This window comes from Chiloscyllium plagiosum, unplaced genomic scaffold (assembly GCF_037043375.1).
Source record: "Chiloscyllium plagiosum isolate Xiang-an unplaced genomic scaffold, Cpla_swu_hap1 HiC_scaffold_21, whole genome shotgun sequence".
NCBI classification, from domain to species: Eukaryota; Metazoa; Chordata; class Chondrichthyes; order Orectolobiformes; family Hemiscylliidae; genus Chiloscyllium; species Chiloscyllium plagiosum.
The window spans coordinates 74,971,354-74,993,409 of NW_028270159.1; the positions used below are offsets into that span (position 1 = coordinate 74,971,354).

General features: G+C 41.1%; 1 protein-coding gene and 1 gene segment (V, D, J or C); both read left to right on the forward strand.

The window, feature by feature from the left end:
- Positions 1-1,522: 1,522 nt before the first annotated feature.
- LOC148146440 (immunoglobulin gamma-1 heavy chain-like) lies at positions 1,523-17,629 on the forward strand. Its single transcript, XM_087998639.1, has 5 exons — positions 1,523-1,622; positions 1,750-2,065; positions 3,276-3,319; positions 13,536-13,841; positions 17,625-17,629. Exons 1-5 carry the CDS (start codon positions 1,574-1,576, stop codon positions 17,627-17,629), a joined length of 720 nt encoding a protein of 239 aa, XP_087854765.1. The 5' UTR covers positions 1,523-1,573.
- A 475-nt stretch (positions 17,630-18,104) lies between these two features.
- LOC148146441 (Ig heavy chain C region-like) lies at positions 18,105-21,544 on the forward strand. The segment is given in 3 exon segments: positions 18,105-18,423; positions 20,367-20,675; positions 21,129-21,544. Coding segments are annotated over 3 exon segments (534 nt in total).
- The last annotated feature ends 512 nt before the right edge of the window (positions 21,545-22,056 follow it).

A 22,056-nucleotide genomic window follows, 5' to 3' on the forward strand; every position in this document is an offset into this window, starting at 1 on the left:
ACCAAACAAATTATATTTTCCCATTTACTCACAATGGATGCATTTCACTTAGCATTTCTCCCTTTAAAAGGAAAGTCACTGAATACAGCATTCACTGTATGACTATAGAAAAGAGAACATTGAATGCAGTGACGTTCTGGTTAGTTCAGTCTGTTTATTGAGTATCTTTAAAGATCCTGAATATGAAGTTAATGGATCCAAAATCCCACATTGCGATAACATTTGTTATCATCTCAAAGTAAATTAACAAAATTGAATTGGTTCAAACTCACATCACTTGTTTCACCATTCCCTGATTCATGCATCTCATTAAAACTGAGTGGGCTCTTTCTACATGGTTAACACTGGTGTACTGAAACAGCGAATTTTTGCTGATTTTTATGATTTAACTACCCTGTCAGAGCTATCAGTGAGCAGAGAAATGTACTGTTTATAACCTACATTCGTGGTAATTATTACTGTAATACTCTCTAATTTAGCCAATCATTCCTGATGTACCCAGACTGTTACATGCAATGGTTTAGATGTTGAGGATTTTTAAAAAAACTTATGGACTGTCTTGTTCTAGTTCATTAGATGCTATTTCAAATGTTTACCTCGGTGTTATGTATCACTGCGAACTCACATTTTGTTTCTCAGGCACACAGCTTTCCTTTACTGTGCATTTTAGTGTCGGAGCAATTTGAAAAAAAAGATGCAAGGAGAGACATTCTGCAATGTAAGGAGGCGCTTCTAATCTCCGGGTCCAAACTGTTTAGTGACATACACTCACATTCTGAACATAATCACTTTAGACATGCTCCATATTAGGTTGCCGAAACTGAATTTAGAATCGTAGATTAGAAATGATATGTTATTTTGTAATGTGAGAGAGACTTTGAGTGACAGCAAAAATAAAGTCATTCATTTTGTTGGCTAATGATATTATTGAAGTTCTGTTTAGCTTTATCTGCTTGTGGTGGAATGTAGGATTAAAGGGAGTTAACTTCTAATTGAATATTCTAAATATAATCACTTTGGACACGCTCTGTATTCAGTTGCCTAAATTGAATTTTGAAATGTTTATTATGAATTTACATGTTATTTTTGAGTGCGACAGAGACTTGCAGTATCCAGGGAAGAAACGCTCAAATGTTTTATTAGCGAGTAATATGTTTGAACTTTAATTTCAGTTTTATCTGCTTGTGAATGAATGTAGAAATAAAGGGAGCTAACTTCCAGTTGAATTTGTTTTTTTAAAAAACAAAATAAATGCAACTATCATGTGAAACAGACCTGAAGCTACTCAAATTCACTTCCAAAGAAGCTATTCAGCAAAACAAATATCCCAAGATGTGTATGTGTCCATGTTTAAGCTGAACCTCATGTAAAGACATGATCCCACGTGTTCGGGCTGTGCAAGCTGATACTAGGATCCAGTCTCAACCTCCAGCAGGTCACCAACATGCGGAAGCTGTAAGCCTGCCCCTTCCGATGCCCGTATAAATCCTGAGCACTAGACCGTAATTCAATACTCCTGGGTCGGCTCTGTTTCGAAAGATCTTGACAGAACCGTTTCCCACAAGTTATCAGAATGATTATGTCGACACTTTTTCTCAGTTTGTTACTGACTTTCTTATCATGTGAGTGTTTGTTGTTCAAGTCTCTCTTTGTGATTGTCTCAATGTTAGTCTACGGCAGGAATGTAAAAGTCTCAGCCATCATTTCACCAACATTAATGCTCATGGTTTATTTGTTTTCTTTTTAAAGGTGTCCAGTCGGAGGTTGTTTTGACCCAGCCAGAGGCGGAGACTGGCCGTCTCGCAGGCAGCCTGAAACTGACCTGTAAAACCAGCGGGTTCAATCTTGGCAGCTACTACATGAGCTGGGTCCGACAGGTTCCCGGACAGGGTCTGGAGTGGCTGGTTAGCCACTATGATTCATCCAGCAATTACTATGCACCAGCGATTAAGGGTCGATTTACTGCGTCCAAAGACACTTCAAACAACATTTTCGCGTTGGATATGGAGAACGTGAAGATCGAAGACACCGCCATCTATTACTGTGCAAGATACCACAGCGAGAGGAACCAGGGCTGGACCCGTTCAAAAACAGCTCGAGGGAACATTTTGTTAATTCCATCATAAACTGACAGTCAGTACGAGTTTTAAATGCAATTATACCAACTGCAATCTGAAGCAGACCTCAGGCTGCCTCTTACAAAACTATCAAAGAGGAAATGTACCATTTAAACTAGCAAACTGGTGACACAATGGGACAATGTTTTGGGCATGTCATATGTACTGCTAACATTTCCATCAATTAAATGCTCTGAAAAAATGTTAGTTTTAATATATCTGACAGCTCAGGAAATCACTGCTAATTGTTATGTCAAATATGGCATTAATTCTAAACATGATCAGAACTAAATGGCTCTTTCAAATGAAAATTGAGACCTCGACTAAACAACAGAGAATGAGTGTACTGGTCTACATCATTGTGATACTACAGTGGGTCACAGTGTTGTGCACAGCGACATCCTCATACAAAAACCATTGACAAGTGTTTATCTCAAATTGGTGATTTCTACCATTGCAGGAGTGAGAAATAAGGTGAGATGCGATTTAAACGCAATCCAGTAGTGCTAGTTTGTACAAATGTATAATGTTTTCTACCTTCTTCGTGTTGATTGTCAAGTTAATTGCAGACCAAACTTGGAAAAGTATTCCAAGCTTTCAAAATACAATGAATCGTAAAAGCTGGAATAACACACTGAATCATTTTTAGAGGAGTCTGAATCACTGCTTTCCAGGAAGTGAAGAAATTCTCTGCATTTTACAGTTTACAGTCTGTCATAGTATTTGACACAACGTGTCTCATAGTGATATAGCTGGGGTGACACTGCAATTATGATCAATACAAAAACCTATTCAGCCTCCATTGTTTGAAACTAGTCAGTGATTACTTCTACAAACCGTCTTAACTTGCAGTCAGTATTAGTTCTGTGCGGTTTAATGCCAGTATCACTATTTAATTTGTAAAAGTGTTGGGTAATTATCGATACACCAGTTGGGGATTTTGAGAATCAGCTCATGTGTTACTCTGTGAAGTATAAAACAGTATTAACATTAATCAAGAATGTTCAGAATTCACTAGTGCAATTATGTGATGAAGATTTATCGTGACTTTATTTTGCCTGTGGTTCTGAAAATTTAAAATGATGGTAGATTTTTGATTTGTTTTATGCAGAGCTAGTTATTGTGTGACCCAGTCCAGAGAATGTAACACTGTGACTATCTTGGCTACTGGGGCCAAAGGACCATGGTGATAGTGACTTCAGGTAAGACCCTTGAACTTTCTTAGTGACTTTTTAAAAACTTTCTATTCATGTGACTAATTTCTGAATTAAATGAAACTCAGATTCTGTGCTGAGTTTGGCTTCGTTCGGATTGATTTTTGTTCACACTGATTACAGACTTCAGTTAAGGCTCAGCAAATAGTTACAGTGGGGATAATGGAGTCAGTTACTCGGTGAATCGCTTTTTTTGATCAGATGGGCATTCTGTGTGGCTGGGTTACTTGAAACACCTAATGTCTCTTAATCAGTCAGCTATAAATAATGGTTAATGTCAGTGACACCCTGACTGTGAGTTTTATTATCAACAACAAACGCTAAGAATTCAAAGATGTTCGAGATATTACTAAACATGATTAAAATATGCTAAAATATCATTATTCACTTCGTGAATATATGTTCTTACCCTGATTATATTTTCTCATTTATTTTGTTAATTTTGTTGATGACAAGCAGGTTAGAAACTGTCATAAAATTTTCTTGCGGTGCTATATTGCATTCTGTTGATGAGATTCTGAGTTTGTTTTACTTGATTCTGTTGAATTGAGTTGATTGGATTTTGGCTTTGTTTTAGTTGATTCGGTTTGAACTGTGTTGATTGGATTCTGACTTTGGTTTTATTTGGTTTTGTTGAATTGTGTTGATTGGCTTTTGAAATTGTTTATTTGATTCTGTTGAATTGAATTGTTTGGATTCTGATTATGTTTCATTCAAATCTGTTGTTCTGAGTTGATTGGATTCTGATTTTATTTTCCTTGATTCTGTTGAATTGAGTTGATTGGATCTTATTCAGTTTGTGAAATTGATCAGCGTTTTCATGCTTTCTGTAATCGGTGTTTTCTCTCTGGTGAGGAGATTGACTCTCTGGATTACTTTTCATTACCAATATTTGTGAAGTTCTTTGGTTTTTCATGAATCATTTCTGCATTTGTTAAAATTATATGACACATTTTTCTCTGCTTGATTGAAAACATTACATCCATTTGTAACGGTCTGAAAAACAACTTAAGGCAGAAACCCGGAAGTGTGAGAAATGAAAAAAAAACGAGTTTTTAATGCATTGACTTTAAAAAAAAACTCAGTTCTAATTGTAAACTAACTGAATTTTGTTTTGAGTAGCCTCATTCAAAATAAAATTTGGGACTAAAATCTGAAACTGCCGAATTGATCAGATTATGTAATTGAAACTAACTTAAAATTATAATGTGGTAATATTTGTCCATTCAGTAATTTTGTTTTGATCATGAAGTGATTAATCAATATATGCCTTCAACCGCTCTACTGTGCGCTGCACAAGATTGTCACGATCAAGAAGGGTGTACAGGTTGGAAATAAATTGAACTGTTGCCAGAAACGTTACAGCTTTAAGTGTAAAGTCCCCTCACAAACAAGGCTGCTGTTATGACTTGCTATTTCTATTCAATTTAATCATTAGTTTGCTGGATTCTGTGCAGCTTTGTTAGACTTCAATTTGTTTTTTTTGTGAGGTTACATCATGTTCTTGGTTCTGTTGAAAATGTTTGCAGAGCTAGTTCTGCAGCAAACACACCGTGTTGTGATCTGGTGATCATTGATCTGTTGAGGAGGGACTGTGCTTGGGTAACATTAAATATGTTATATTTGGGAAACCGTTTCTGGTTTCTACATTGTTTTTGCAATGTTAACATGGTTGGTGACAGTGAACCGCTCCAGGTTCCTCATTCAATGCAATCAGCATGCGAGGTGAAATTTCATAAAGCCTAATATTAAGTGAAAGGCAAATCGCAAAGATTTTAGAAATGAAGGGAAAACAGATACCTTCGGGCGCCATTTTTACTTAAAAGTAATAATTAAGGATTAATCTAATCCATGCTTTACAATCCAAATTCATAACTCCACTATCTAGTTCAATCACAAGGTGTGTCTTTTAACAGTTTACAAGTCATAGAGAAATATAAATAGAATTCCAAAAGTCTAATGTTCTAATAGTTCTTGCTCTTGAGCAAAAATGCCATGACTGTGTTATAATTGATCAACAAACACCTTTCAATTCCGCTGTACACTACATACATATTTTTTCTGGCTGGAAAAGATTATTGGCAAAGACCATTTGGAAATTCTGTTCAATTCTATGAAGAACAGGTCAGTTTCACTGCTTTGATCAGTTTCACACGTAACTTGAGTTAATTCATTGTTATGTCCCTGATTAAACTGGATTTACTGGATAAAATAAAACATTAGCTGAATTATTTAATCTGCACAGTGCTTTAGGTGTTCCCAATCTGTGCATTTTAAATAAATAGTTACATTTTACAACAAAATATCAACTGAAGAGTCATTCTTTCGGAGCAACTGCTATAGTGAATTATGTGACCAAGGCCAAATTTCGAATTAATTAAAATAATCCATTCATGACCTCGCAGGGCAGCATGGTGGCTCAGTGGTTGGCACTGCTGCCTCACAGTGCCAGGGTCCCAAATTCGATCCCACCCTCGGGTGACTGCCTGTGTGGAGTTTGCACATTCTCCCTGTGTCTGCGTGGGTTTCCTTCGGGCGCTCTGGTTTCCTACCACAGTCCAAAAGATGTGCAGGTCAGGTGATTGGCTGTGCTAAATTGCACATAGTGTTCAGGGATGTGTAGGTTAGGGTGCATTAGTCAGGGGTAAATATAAATTAGGGGGAATGAGTCTGGCTGGACTACTTATTGTTCAGAGGGTCAGTGTGGAATTGTTGGGCCAAATGGCCTGTTTCTATACTGTAGGAACCCTACTCTTAAAACCATGGGAGTGCTTGCTGCAAACGAAGAGAATTCATTTTACATCGATGTGTTCAGACGGATGCAGTGTTCACAAATTTGCAGAAGACATGAACTAGAAGATAACAGAGCACATGGTTTATTCAGACACTGAAAATAGAGTAATATTTATTTTAATTAATATACTTGACCGATGTATTGCAATGTTGCGATCGGAAGGAATCTGCTCACATTAGTTAAGTGTAACAATCATTTAGATTAGATTTCCTGCAGTATGTATCGTGCCATTTGGCCCAACAAGTCCACACCGACCCTCTGAAGAGTAACCCACCCAGACCCATTCCCCTTCCCTATATTTACCCCTGACTAATGCACCTAACACGATGGACGATACAGCATGACCAGTTCACCTGAGATGCACATCTTTGGATTGTGGGAGGAAATCCACACAGACACAGGGGAGATTGTGTAAACTCCACATAGGCAGTCACCCGAGGCTGGAACCGAGCCTGGGTACCTGGATCTGTGAGGCAGCAGTGCCCACATTTACTTAGACATCCGCTAAAGCGGGCAACTCCAGACAGAAGCATGTTTTCAATTCATACCTTTTTAAACATTTTCGTTCATTAAAGGAGTTAACAAAAAAATGACCTTGCCCTAATTCCTTCAACAGAAATGCTTTCCACACTGGAATGCAGTATTGACTTTATGCAGTGCATGCAAAATCTCCACAGTTCAAGGAACGTTTTAAGAATATGTAAAAACAATTTAGAGAATAATCCATTTCCTCCGGATCTGTGCTTTAATTGGCGATATTTCCCACTTCAATAATTTTGTTAAATACAATGACTTATTAAGTTTATTAACTCAGTGGTTATTTATGTTCATTGTGAACACATTCTTGTTCACATTAATCCTCTGGTTAGTTCCTCTGATGAATGTTCAATTACAGTGAATATATTTGACGTGAGGAGTTGAGCAATCTATCCTCTAGGATTAAGTCTGTTGTGCAGTTTATTTCAGTGCTATGTCTGACTAACTTGTCAATGGTCCTGACCATTTGTAAATTGTCCAGTTCGGATACCTGAATCTCAGACAGTTCAATTTTATCTTGAGCTTCAAAACCACTTTTATCTGCCAGAAATACAATATTCGATTAGGTGCCTCAGAATTGAGAGCCCTGACTAAGTTGTTCCAATCAGAATGAACGTTTCAGGAACAACAGCAAGAGTTTTGAAATTGGTTGTTGGCAACAAGAGATATTTGATTGAAAGAGGCAGAGGGAAATATGCTGTATATTTTCTTTGTGCCTCAGTTATGCAGGACATGTTTCGAGGCACAATGTAGAATCAGAATTTTTTTGCATCTTATTATTTGAAAATCTATTATCAGCTTTTAATGTCACTGGAAACGGTCATATTACACTTCAAAACATTTTAATCTTTTCCAAACTAAGTAGACCGTCTGGTGCAGCAACATTCACAGGGGAAAGAGGAAGGGAGTTCTAGGTTGGAATCCAGTGACAGTGAATTGATGGCAATGTAATTCCTAGATTTATTCCTCTGTAGTTCTCATAGAGTTTGAACAATTTGGAGGTGCTGTCAAAGCATTCTTCGATAAATGTTGAAATGTTACTTTCATTGTACAAACATTCTGGAGCAATCCCTGGTTGATGGAAGGTGATAATAACTAACATGGTTTATGTACTGTCAAAACATGTGGGCTGTGTTCTCCGTGATAGTGTCAAGCTCATTGTGTTCAGGTCTGTTGTGATGTTGTAGTAGAGTCCCTGATTCTGTGCCAGGTGGCCTGTGTTCACTTACAACCTGTTAGAGAGGTATGTAACACAATCTCTTATCAGGTTACTTCAGTGCAAGAAAGCAGATTGACATGTCTGGGTGTTTGTTGGAATTCCACTCACAGAGGCCAATGAAATCTATTCAATCGCTGTCCTGACTTGTGTCTCTTAGATATTAAACAGAAGTTTGGTGGTTAGCAGCTTTTTCCAGATCAATATTTGTTCACAAGCTTTTGGGCATCGCTAGATGGTGTTAATGGAGTAAGTGCTCAAAGAAATCCCAGCTTTTGACTTGCTGTTCTAACAATATCATTTATAACTAATCCAGAATAGATCATTTTCGCAGCATATTTGATGAGATTATGCTTCGGCTGTTTTACTTTATATTAAACCAGTGCTGGAGCTGAATTTGATTGTTCAGTACGGTGGGAGTTCCGCTGAATCCAACACTTGCTGCAGATGGTGAAAGCTTTTCAGTTGGTCTTCAATTGCTATCTCAGACCATCCAGTATCTCTGCTAAGAATTCTTTTTCCAACAGGAGTCAAGCCAACGTAATCACTGTTTATCTCAACAGGTGTGAGCTCTTGTGCCAAAAACATGAAAACAATTTGGTGAAGGGCGGGGATGGGGTCTCTGGATGCGAAAGGTTAACCTTGCCTTCTCTCCCCAGGAGCTGCTAGACCTGCTGAGTTTCTTCAGAAGTTTCTGTCTTTATTTTGGTTTTCTAGCATTTAAAGTTTGTTGTTTCATTGAAAAAAGTTGTGTTCGATGAAGCACGTTCTTCAGAGAAAAGATGCATTTGAACAAATTGCGAATGTTCAGAGATATTAAACATCAGAGAATCATTGAATTTGAGCGCCCTGATCTCGAGCTGTAGTTTCACAAGAAATATGATGAAGTAACAACACACTCCAGAGCGCAGTGGCTGCTGTAATTGGGTGGAAGTTATTTTGATCACTCAGATAGAGAATGTCAATGATCCCGTTCCAAATAATCAACTGAAGGTTTTTTTTTTTAAAAGCATGTGTGAAACAATTAATTTGTTGAAATATTTTAATAAAAAGTGTTCACCGCCAGTGCTAGCTTAATGAATGACACAATGATAGGAAGGTAGGAGCAAGAGGAGGGCACTCAGCCCCTCGAGCTGTTCCACCACTTACTTAGATCATGGAGCATCTGTGAGCTAAATCCACAGGTCTCCCTTTGGCTAAAACTCTTTAACACCTTTGATTAACAAGCAAAAACTATCCCAGATTTACTGATTCGCCTGCCCGTAACAAAGGGAGACACCATTTCTGAAACACATTCCAGTGAGTACTGTGACACAATGAGGCTGGAATTAAATGCTCATGAAAGTAAACTTTCAATCTCTGACAATTTCCAATTGAAACATCCCAATCATCATATTTCTTTAATTTAACACTATACTTCCCTGGAATAAAGAAATATAATGTGTGATTGCCTTGCTAAAAATGAGGGAAGCTTCATTCCTATTACATGATTAAGAAATAGCTCTGTTCATTCAGTGAAAACACAGTCAAATCACACAAAAGGAAACCATGTCATCTTGTGTAGACACACAAGTGCCTCAAATAATTTTCAATTCTTCCAGTGGTTGTTTGAATCTCTAGACAGGTGTGGAAGTGTCAGACTTTTTATATCGCCTTGAGAAACCAGTTATCATCAGCCTATTTGAATTGCTGAAGTTTGTGTGGTATTAGCACATTCACAGCGCTGTTAGGAAGTGAGTCCCATGGCTGTGATTGAGGAAGAGGAAACGGCAGAGAAATAGTTGAGAGTCAAGTTGAAGTCTAATTTGGAGGAGAGCTTTCAGGTGAAGCATTTACACGCATGTGCGCCCTTATCCTCAAGGATCACGGTTTTGGAACATGCTGCTGAAGGGACATGTCAGCATGCAAACTGGAAGCTGAAGAAGGCCCCTCTAGAAGGCTATTCCATTCATGGGATCATCATTAATCTTGCTGCTCACCAGTCTTCCCAACACACAAACAACATTGAACCTGATTGTTTACTGTTCAGCAAAAGAATGGTGAAACTTTGGAATTCTCCACCACAGAAATTGATTCAGGACAAAACATTAAATGATTTCAATAAGGAGATAGATTCCTTCAATCCTTAAAAAAATGCTCCGGATGTGTGGGAGAAAGGCAAACAGGGTACAATATTGGTTGAAAGCCATGAAAACATTGAATGGGGCATGGTTTGTAAGTTTGCACGTAACACCAACATTGGTGGTATAATTGGCAGTGAAAGTTATCCAAACGTACAATGAGATCTTGATTAGCTGGGCCAATGGGCTGAGGAGTGGCAGATGGAGTGTAATTTAAATGAATACGACGTGTTGCTTTTTGAGAAGACAAATCAGGTCACAACATACAGAGTTAATGGTAGGGCACTGCATAGTGATGTTGAACACAGGGCCCTGAGGGTCCAGACTCATAGAGTCTTACAGAGTTCATGGTAAGGCACTGGGTAGTGATATTAAACACTGAGGACCCTGAGGGTTCAGACTCATAGATTCTTGAAAGCGTTGTCTCAAGTAGCTAGTGTGTTGAAGGCGTTTGGCACATGTACCTTCATTGGTCAGAGCACTGAGTGCAGGAGTTGGAGCTTCATGTTGTACCTGTCCAAAACATTGGAATGAACTGCCAGAGGAAGTGGTAAATGCAGAGATAGGTCCAACATTTAGAAGACATTTGAACAGCTCCAGGAACTGGATAGGTCTGGAGGGATATGGGCCAAAGGCAGGCAAGTGGAATTAGTTTAATTTGGGAACTCTGGTCAGCATGGATGAGCTGGACCAAAGGAACTGTTTCTGTGCTGTATGACTTTATGACTCACTGACTTTATGGTGGAGTAGGCTCAAAGTTGGAAGGTGGTGAGCAAGTGAGGGGCTAGATTGGGCATGTGGGAGAGTTTGGGCTGGTAGGCTGTGAGGTGTTGGCTGGCTGCTGGGTAAGCTTGCATGCACTCTGTCTGGCAAGGTGGCATCAAGGTAAATGGTAATGGTCACAGGATAATTTGGTCGAATTGTGCTTGGTAGGTGAGGGGTAGTTTGAGCTGAAATGCAGGAGGTCTGTCTTTGCCAGGCTGGTTAGTGCAGAGGTGGGCAGTGTGCCAGGCTGGTTAGCGTAGAGCTGGGCAGAGTGCCAGGATGTTTCGGGGGTGGAAGGTCACTGTAATGAAGTGACAGGGGGACGTGTTGTCTAAATGCAAAGCTCGGAGTCTGGCAAAATGGTGGGTTGTAAAGGACAGATGCGAAAGGAGCTAGGATGCAATGTGCACAGGTTGACTTGGGTAAGATGGGAGGTCAGTGATCAAGGACTGAGGTCACGTCTTGGTTAGTGGGCTTTTGTCCGAGATTGTGAAAATGATGGTGCCAGGTCCAGTCAGGGCCAGATTCACCATGGGCCAGGTGCAGGGCGGCAGGAGTGTAAATGAGTGAAAGGGATTGAGATCATATGTCCATCTGGAATATAGAATATAGAACATTACGGTGCAGTACAGGCCCTTCAGCCCTCGATGTTGCGCTGACCTGTGGAACCAATCTGAAGCCTATCTATCCTACGCGATTCCATTTACATTCATATGTTTATCCAATGACCTTTTAAATGCCCTTAAAGTTGGCGAGTGTACTATTGTTGCAGGCAGTGCGTTCCATGGCCCTACTACTCTCTGAGTAAAGAAACAACCTCTGACATCTGTCATCTATGTCCTCTCCTGCTAGCCATCACTATTCAAGGAAAAAGACTTTCACTGTCCACTCTCTGTTTATCTTTTATGTCTCAATTAAGTAACCTCTCAACCTTCTTCTCTCAAATAAAAACAGCATCAAGACCCTCATCCTTTCCTCTTTAAACCTTCCCACCATACCAAAAAACATCCTGGTAAACCTCCTCTGAACTCTTCCAAAGCTTCCACATTCTCCCTATAATGTGGTGACCAGAACAGTACACAATACTCCCAAGTGCAGCCACACCAGAGTTTTGTACAGCCGCAGCCTAACCTCATGGTTCTGAAACTCATTCCCTCTATCGATGAAAGCCAACACAAAGTATGCCTTCTTAACAACTCTATCAAACTGGCTGGCAACTTTTAGGGATCTATGTACATGGACACTGAGATCTCTCTGCTCAGCTGCACTACCAATATGGATTTCCTTGGATGTGTTTCGTGTGATAGGGGTTGTGTGTTCCGGGCATGAATGGGTGTATAGCAGGGTAGGGTTTGTCAATGTGAGTGGGAATTTAGGTCTAGACAGAGTAAGTGCAGTGGTTAGTCTGAGACATGAGGTTTGGTGATGAACTGTGTGTCAGTTTGATAGTTATTAAAGTTAAAGATTACTTGTTCATTTCTCAAATCATATTTACGTAAATACTCAGCTGTAACACTCCAAAGTCTCTGAACCTTAATGGTCCTCCATTTTTCAGAGGCCTCCAGAATTCAGAGAAATGTAAATGAGATGTTTCAACTTCCAGCCAAATGGCATGAGTTCAGCCGTGACAGCCATCCTCCCCGTCCCAGTGCTCAGCTCCTGCCTGTGCTGCTGCTGCAGTGACCTTCCTCCCAGAGAGAACATTCTACCTTGCATTGATAAGTGAGGAAGGCTCACTGGACCTGATTTCCAAGTATGGGGACGGCAAACACGAGGGGACACATCTTTAAAGTGAGGGGAGATAGGTATAAGACAGATGTCAGAGGTAGTTTCTTTACTCATTGAGTAATAAGGGTATGGAATGCTTTGCCTGCAACGGTAGTTGATTCGCCAAGTTTAAGTACGTTTAAGTCGTCATTGGGCTAACATATGAACGTACATGGGATAGTGTAGGTGGGATGGGCTTCAGATTAGTATGACAGGGCAGTGCAACATCGAGGGCCGAAGGGCCTGTACTGCGCTGTAATGTTCTATGTTCTATGATTCACTCTGACTTCTCTCCGGGGGTACTGCCAGCTGTTGGGTATTTCCAGCAGCACGGCCCCTCGTGGGGCAGCACGCTGGTTCCGTGGTTAGTGCTGCTGCCTCACAGTGCTCGGGACTCGGGTTCCATTCCAGCCTCGGGTGACTGTCTGTGTGGAGTTGGCACTTTCTCCCCATGTCTGTGTGCGTTTCCTCCCACAGTCCAAAGATGTGCAAGTTAGGGGAATTGCAAATGTTGTGTTCAGTGATGGGGAGGTTAGGTGCATTAGTCAGGGTGAACTGTAGCATAATATGATCGGGGAATGGGTCTGGATGCGTTACTTTTCAGAGGGTGGGTGTGGACCTGTTGGGGCAAATGGCCTGTTTGCACACACTGTAGAATTTCAATGAATCTGCATTTCCTTGGTTTGTCGTTTGTGAAACTTCTCTGCTCTTCACAGCAATCCAGTGAAAGTGTCAGTTGGTGAGATCTTCAAACAGTTACTGGGGTGGGATCAGGATGTTCTTCTTCCGAAATTATATGGCAATGGTCAAGGTCGAGGGCATGTTTCTGAAGAGGGAACCAATGATCATGATCAGCAACTGGTAGGAAACAAAAATAAACCCCAGTTATGCTGTCGACTTCAGCGGGAGCATATTGGCAAAAGTTTACAGCTGAGGATACATTTGAGTAACTGATAAGGTCAAATTAACAGAAACTAACATGCTCAATTGGTCATTCTGTTGTAGAGACACCATCTCCCCCCACGCTTTATGGCCTGGTCTCCTCCTGTCAGGAGCACAACACCGGTTCTGTGATCTTTGGTTGTTTGGCGATGGACTATTCCCCTGATGTCACCAAGGTAACCTGGAAGAAAGGTGGGGAGCTAATCACGACTGGATTTAATACTTACCCATCAGTGAGAAACAAGAAGGGAACCTACACCCTGAGCAGCCAGTTAACCCTGCCCGAGTCAGCGGTAGATTGCCCCAGCAAAATCTACCGTGAGGTTCAACACAGCGGGACACACAAGAGCAAAGAAATGCTATGTCCAGGTACGTGTTGTAGGAACTGAGATAAACAGATCATCTGTGATTAACATGAATAAGGCATTATTTATAACCGTTTTCACAGAATCACCTTATACAGCACAGGAAAAAGGTCCTTTGATCCATCCAATTCACGCCTATCAATAACAGCCACCTAACTATTCCAGTCTCATGTGCCAGCCTTGTGTGACTTGCCCTTGCAAGGATACTTCATACTTATAATGAGGGGCTCAGTCTCTACATGACTTATAGGTGCTGAGCTCCAGGCTAACACCACCCTCTGTTTGATTTTGTTTTTCCCTGAGATCCACTTGGAACCTCCTGGCCTTACCTTCACCCTGTGCCCCTGAGACATTGATCTCTCCATCAAGGGGAAAGGTTTCATCCAGTTTACCCTGTCCTATGCCTAAAATAATTCTAGACATCATGATAATCTTCTCCCTAATTCTCCTCTGCTCCAAGGAAAACCCCTGTCTCTCTAAACTAGTTTCATAACTAAAACCCTCCAACCCAGGCAAGACCCTGGCAAATCTCATCAATACTGCCTTCAGTGTAATCACATTCCTTCCATAACATGCACACAACGCTTCGGTATGGCCTAAACAGTGTTTTATTAAGTTCCAGTATCATCTCACCACTATTCATTGTCAATGTCTAGGCTAATAAAAGCAAATATCCTCCCACCTTCTTAGCCTCTTTATCAAGACGACACAGTACTATAGGGGATCGGTGGGTACATGCACCAAAGATCCTCAGGCCTTTCCAGGTTCCACCATTCAAAACGTCATACCTCACAGATTCTTCTGCCGATTTACGTCACCTTACATTTATTCAGAATAATTTCCATTTGCAACTTTTCTCTTCACATACAACCAACTCTTTTATATCCTCCTGCAATCGAAAGCCATTATGCTCATGACTTACCAACATGACAGTTTTCATTTCATCTGTGAATTCACTGGTTAATCCTCCTAAATTTGAATCTCAATCATTGGTATGCAAGAGAAATTGCACGGAAATCAACACCAATCCCTACAGAACACCAGGAGACATAGATTTCCAGTCACGCAGACACCCGATGACTATTAACCCCTGCTCCATCACTCAGCCAGTTCTAGATCCAATCTGTCAAATTAACTCGGATCCCATTGACTCTGATTATTGCTATCATTTGGACATCGAGTTATAGAACATAGAAGAATACAGCGCAGTACAGGCCCTTTGGCCCTCGATGTTGCGCCGATCCAAGCCCACCTAACCTATACTAACCCACTATCCTCCATATATCTATCCAATGCCCGCTTAAATGCCCATAAAGAGGGAGAGTCCACCACTGCTACTGGCAGGGCATTCCATGAACTTACGACTCGCCGAGCGAAGAACCTACCCCTAACTTCAGTCCTATATCTAACCCCCTTAATTTAAAGCTATGCCCCCTTGTAATACCCGACTCCATACGCGGAAAAAGGTTCACACTGTCAACCCTATCTAACCCCCTAATCATCTTGTACACCTCAATCAAGTCACCCCTAAACCTTCTTTTCTCTAATGAAAACAGCCCCAAGTGTCTCAGTCTTTCCTCATACGATCTTCCTTCCATACCAGGCAACATCCTGGTAAACCTCCTCTGCACCCGTTCCAGTGCCTCCACATCCTTCCTATAGTATGGCGACCAAAACTGCACACAATATTCCAGATGCGGCCGCACCAGAGTCTTATACAACTGCATCATGACCTCAGGACTCCGGAACTCAATTCCTCTACCAATAAAAGCCAGTACGCCATATGCCTTCCTCACCGCACTATTTAACTGTGTGGCAACTTTCAGAGATTTGTGTACATGGACACCAAGATCCCTCTGCTCATCCACACTACCAAGTATCCGACCATTAGCCCAGTACCCCATCTTTTTGTAATTCTTCCCAAAGTGAATCACCTCACACTTAGCTACATTGAATTCCATTTGCCACCTTTCTGCCCAGCTCTGCAGCTTCTCTATATCCTGCTGTAACCTGCCACATCCTTCCTCACTGTCAACAACTCCTCCGACTTTCGTATCATCCGCAAACTTGCTCACCCAACCTTCTAACCCCTCTTCCAGGTCATTTATAAAAATGACAAACAGCATTGGTCCCAAAACAAATCCTTGCGGAACACCGCTAGTGACGGTTTGTGAGGCACGACCTGCCCTTCACAAAACCATGCTGACTATCCTTGATCACATTATTCCTATCCAGATGTGCATAAATCCTATCCCTTACAATTCTCTCTAAGACTTTGCCCACAACAGAAGTGAGACTCACCGGCCTATAGTTACTAGGGTTATCCCTACTCCCCTTTTTGAACAAGGGAACCACATTTGCTGTCCTCCATCTCTGTGAAAACTACTATCAAGTTGTTACACGTGACTTCCTCTCAATAAAACCGTGCTGAAACTTGTTGATTTATCTTGCAAATGAAGACTAATTTCACTTCTCAACAGTTTCCTTACCACTGAGACTAGCTTGACAGATCTGTGTTTTCATTATTTATCCCTTCCTTCGTCCTGCATAACAGTGCAACGTTGGCTGATCTACACTCACTTCGCACAACTGCTGTGGCCAGACAGGAATTCTAAATTATTGTCAGCGACCCAACTATTTCATCCTTTGCATCGCTCAACCGCTTGGTATACTTTTCATCTGCCCTGGAAATATAACCACTTTTCATTCAGCAAGACAACACAGAACATCACGTCATGTGTCCTAATTTCTGAAAGTACATCACAACACCCCTCCATGATTTCTGTCCCCACACTGTCCCTCTTACTTGTGAACACTGACACAACACATTCGTTTTGACCACAACCAAATCCTCCGGCTCCACTCCAATAATAACACTTAATGGGCATTACTGTTTCCCGAATAATTCTTTTATTATGAATGAGTCTGTAACTTTAAAAAATATTTTCCTTTATTTTGATTGCTATTATTTTCTCATGGTCCCTTTTGCTCTTCTAATTCCTTTGTCTTTCAAACTCCCCCTTGCACGTTCTGTACTCCATATTAGTTTCTATTGTTTTGAGATTTCAGTATAGACCGGAAGCCTCCCTTGTTTCTCTTTATCTCCCCCTCCATGCCCTTTGGTGTCCAGAGCCCGCTGCATTCTTGGTACCACGCAGTGGCTTCCTGGGAAATGCCCTCCCTGTGATTTTCCTATCTCTTTCTTAAATGTGTCACACTGCTCTGACTCAGATTTACCAATAAGTGTCAGCTTCCAGTCCACTCTGGTCAAGTCATAACCTGATCTTACTAAAACAGTCCTTCCCCTTTTCAGAACTTTGGGCCAATTTCTATTCCTTTGCAGTACAATCTGAAATCCAACTGATTTACGATCACTGTCTGCAAAGTGCTCCACCATTGGTGTTTTACCCACTGGGTCGACTTTATTCCTAAAAGTTAAGTTCCGGTTCACCCCTCTCTTGCAAGATCTGGATTAAAATTCTCTGTATTAAACACATACTTTGTTCAAACATTCTCCTGGGGGCATTTTTAGAATTGTGCTCCCTCTAAACTTTTGACAAAATGAATATCCAAGCCTATGCTGAGGAAGTTAAAAACCTCTTTTCTCATTCCCCTATTTAATTTACATGTCTCTGAAATTTGCCCATGTATTTGCACTTGGTATTTTGGACCAATAGTAAGGTCTATCGTGCTCTCCCAGTAGTTATGTTTGTTGTATTTTGGTTTTGGAGTACTGTCCATTTGCCTTTGTTTGAGGAGGTATCCATGATTTCATTTCTCTTTACAGCCTAAAATACTCTTGTCAGAATTGCGACAGAAGCTTTATTCAGTACCGCACACCCCCGCCCCCATCATTTTCCATCTCTCCCTGTCTCGCCTGAAGGCACGAAATGCTGGAATATTGAATAGCCACTCCTGCCCGGCTCTCAATATGTCTCCGTGATAGCAACGGCATCATTTCTTCATTTATGCCAGTAATTCGTCTGCCTTGTTCATCAGACTCTGTCATTAAAACGAATACCATCCAACGTTGCTATCTCCCTTCTGATGTTACCGGCCTATAGTTTCTGTGCCTCCTTGACTCCCTTTCTGTGTCCTCTAAGTTTAGCCTTTCACATTGTCCTGCTGGTCTTTCTGTGTGGATCCCAGCTTCTCCAGCACTCTGCACAATTATGATTCTTGTATCCATTAACCACAAGAAACCTTGATATATGAGAACTGATTGTATTTGTTATGAAATTCATCGGATAATGTATGCGATGTGTTTCCTAACGGTCCAGACATTCTCCCACCAACTCTTCTCCTAACTGTGAGCTCCAGTGAAGAAATCGCAAGCAGCAAGTTTGCAACCGTCGTCTGTTCAATCATCGAGTTCCATCCGAAGTCAATCTCCGTGAGTTGGTTGAAAAATGGCCGACCCTTGGGTTCTGGCTTCTTCACGTCTCCCGTGTGTGAGGCGAACGGGAACTTCTCGGTGACGAGTCGGCTGATGGTCCCTTATGGTGAATGGTACAACAGTGCGGTCTATACCTGCCAGGTCACTCATGGAGAGAACACTCAAAGTAAAAACATCACCGCACTCCAGGGTAAGAGACACACACTGAGAGAGCTACAAATCACTCTGAACTCTGATGTGAATCAAACACACTAATTTACCAGGCGGAGTAAACAGCACGGTACAGCTTCTCATTTCCCAACATGCCACGTATCTCATTTCAGTTTGAGTGTTACATTAGCATTGCTCATAATTCAACCTTTTGCCAAGTCAGAAAAGCATGTTTCCTCTCTGTTGAAGATAAATATATAGACAGTGACCTTTGTTAAATAGTTTGTTGCCTGACCATGCTGGGAGAGGCATTCAGAGTGCTGAATCCTTGCCTGGTAGCTGCTTCAAGGATAAGTTTGGGGTGGAGGGGGATATTGGAGAGATATCTGATTGAAACATAGAAAATACTGAGAGACTGAGGTCGAGTGAATGTGGAATAGGTGTTTGACTGGTAGGCGAGACTAGGACCCAAGAGCACAGTCTCAGGGTAAAAGGGGCACCGTTTAGAACTGAGATGGTGAGGAATTTCTTCAACCAGAGGGTGATGAGTCTGTGGAACATGTTGCTGCAGAGGGCTGTGGAGGCCAGGCCATTGTGTGTATTCAAGCCAGAGATAGATCGGCTCTTGTTTAGTACGGGGAGAAGGCAGGAGAATGGCTTTAGCCCGAAATGTCGATTTTCCTGCTCGTTGGATGCTGCCTGACCTGCTGTGCTTTTCCAGCATCATTCTGATCTAAACTCTGGATTGGCCGAACAGCCTTATTCTGATCCTCTATTAAATTGACGTGGTTAAAATATGCAGTGACCCTTACTTGAAAATAAATCAAAATGCGTTCAATGCTTCATTCCCTGCTCAGGAATGACCTGTTTATTGGACATTGTACGACATCGATTTTTATCTGGTACTGAGCTCTTTAACTTCATTTATGGGATCAGACCACAGACCAAGTGGCTATCACATTTGATGAACTGGGATAAACGTGATCTCACTGAGCTTCTTTAAGATGCTCTCTGTAATTAGTGGATGAGGCAGGAGAATAAATTCTGGTGGGAATGCTACAATAGGGATGAATGAACGAGGAACTCGAGACAGGCTGATTTAGCCTGGTTTGGGGTGGCGATGTTTACACAGTGAGTAGTGGATGTCTATAAAATTAGTGACATTTCCATCGCGTTTGTAGATTAATTTAAGACGCTTTTGTTTGTTTATTTTCTCTCCTGCTCTATGAAGAAATTTAAAAATGCAGCTTGGTAAATAAAGTGAAAGTACAGACCAGTTATGAACTAACTGAATGGAGGGAAAGACTTAAGGAGATGGGTGTCCTTCTTGATATCCAATGCTGTACTCAATGTCTTGTTTTCAGATCTATTCCAAACACAGCCCACGAGGAACAATGACATAAATTAGAGAATGACATCCCACCAATAACGCAAAGTATTTTTAATCATGTTAAATATAATGAACAGAATTTCCATGGCTGTTCACTGCTTCTGTAACACTTTAGAACTCTGCAAAGAGAATAATTATTATTTATTATAATCTGTCCAAAATTTGGGATTTGATTTGGCAGTCAGTGTGACCAGCAGCACTTGCACCTAAAGGTTATGAACATGGAAATGAACTCTTTATATTCAGATTACTCTTGTCACAAGTATCAATGGATGGTCTTAAGTGAGAGACAAACTCTGAAAGAAAGGTCATTCCATGGGTTACATGATGGTATCTTTGATGATTTTACTTTTTTCACAGGTTTCACTTGTTACAAAGCCAGTGTTCTTTCGGAATAATTACACAGGGTATGTTATAGGTAATCACAAATGTTTCACAGATCAAAATACATCAACAATAGTAAGCATCGTTTCAGCATAGTTGGAGTTGCCATTTTGAAGGTGGTGTCTTCACCCTGTGAAGGAGTAATCTGAAGATTGGCTGTTTGTATCAGAAATGGGCATTTTTCATTGACTTTGATTTTTGTTTCATAGAAGATACCGAGTGCCACCCTAACACCGTTAAAATCCTCCCACCACCAGTAGAACAAGTCTTACTGGAGGCGACGGTGACATTAACCTGCGTTGTGTCCAATCTTCCTTCTGGAGTCAATGTGACCTGGAAACAAGAAAAGAAGCCTCTGAAATCAGAGATTGCTGAGCAGCCTGGACAGAATCCCGACAGCGTGATCAGCAAATTAGACATTTCTACTGAAGCCTGGCTGAGTGGCGTTACTTTTGAATGTGTGGTGTACCATCAGAATCTACCGACTCCGCTGAGAGACTCCATCCACAAGGAGAAAGGTGAGCGGTGAGATTAAAGCACAAAGGATCCCATGTGTAATCCAGATCCAGTAACATCAATGACAGGCTTTGATTGGTAATGAACCAACACCATTGGGGGCATTAATGATGCAGCTGAAGGCAGGATAGCTAAGTAGGTGATTCAGAAAATGATGGACCAAATGATATTGTATTCTGATTAAGTCAGATAAGGTGGGAAGAAGCCTGGGTTGTGACGTCACCATCAGCAATGACAAATGGACACAATGCCCTTGTTGTGGGCTGGAAACTTGGAGACAACTTTCACATTAAACTTTCCTTTTTTTACTGAACTGTATGCGTACTATTCTGCTCCTTTAGAAATCGAAAGTGAATAAATCCCAATTAAACAGGCGTATTTTAATATTTAGTGAAATTGTGATATTGGTTCAGGATTTTTTTGGTTGATTTATATTTGTCTCAAATATTCTGCAGTGATTAATCCGCTGGAGCCATCAGTGTCGGTCCTCCTGCCACCAACAGAAGAAATCTCCGCTCAGAGGTTTCTCTCCCTCACCTGTTTAGTGAGAGGTTTCTCCCCCCGAGAGATCTTCATCAAGTGAACAAACAATGACAAGCCGGTGAATCCCAGTAACTACAAGGACACCGAGGTGATGGCGGAGAGCGACAACACCTCCTTCTTCATCTACAGCCTGTTATCCATTACAGCGGAGGAGTGGGCCAGCGGTGCTTCTTACTCCTGTGTGGTGGGACATGAAGCGATTCCATTGAAGATCATCAACAGAACAGTCGATAAATCCAGCGGTAAACCGAGTTTTGTAAACATTTCACTTGCACTGATGGACACTGTTAATTCATGTCAATAAAAATCTCAAAGTTGCATTTAATAATTCAACAGAAGTAATGAAGTGTTTTTTTTTTCCCTCCAGTAGTGAGTTAAATACTGAATTAGTTGTTTCTCACTCTGACTTACATTGCATCTGTGTAGTTAAAGTGGATTATTAACAGGTCTAGAATGAGTGTCTTGTGCAGTTAATGTTCTCTGCTCAGATACACCCTGGGTCAGAGATAGAGTAAAGCTCACTCATTGCAGGATTCCGCCAAGAACGTTATCCATCCTAAATCCCTCTGTGACAAAATCTGACAATGTCCATTTTATGTCAAGGGTAGGGCACGAGTTTTGAACTTGGTGTTTTTGATTCCCCCAATTGGACATTCTTACAAAATTCATGTCAGTTTTAAAGTGTCAAATTGCACCAATTGGAAATGTAAATTTAAGACACTTTAAAATTAAATTTGATTGGAACATACCAATCATAAATAGTGCCGAACAGTTTGAATGTAACCTTTGTTTCTGGGGAACTGCCAGGGATCTTGCGCCAGCGCATGAGTTGACAGAATG

Excerpts from the sequence above, each read along its gene's own strand:
- LOC148146440 (XM_087998639.1), top strand. The coding sequence starts at position 1,574 with ATGATTATGTCGACACTTTTTCTCAGTTTGTTACTGACTTTCTTATCA. Across the intron at positions 1,623-1,749 it reads GTTACTGACTTTCTTATCAT|GTGTCCAGTCGGAGGTTGTT; the intron begins GTGAGTGTTTGT and ends TTCTTTTTAAAG. Across the intron at positions 3,320-13,535 it reads CATGGTGATAGTGACTTCAG|AGACACCATCTCCCCCCACG; the intron begins GTAAGACCCTTG and ends ATTCTGTTGTAG.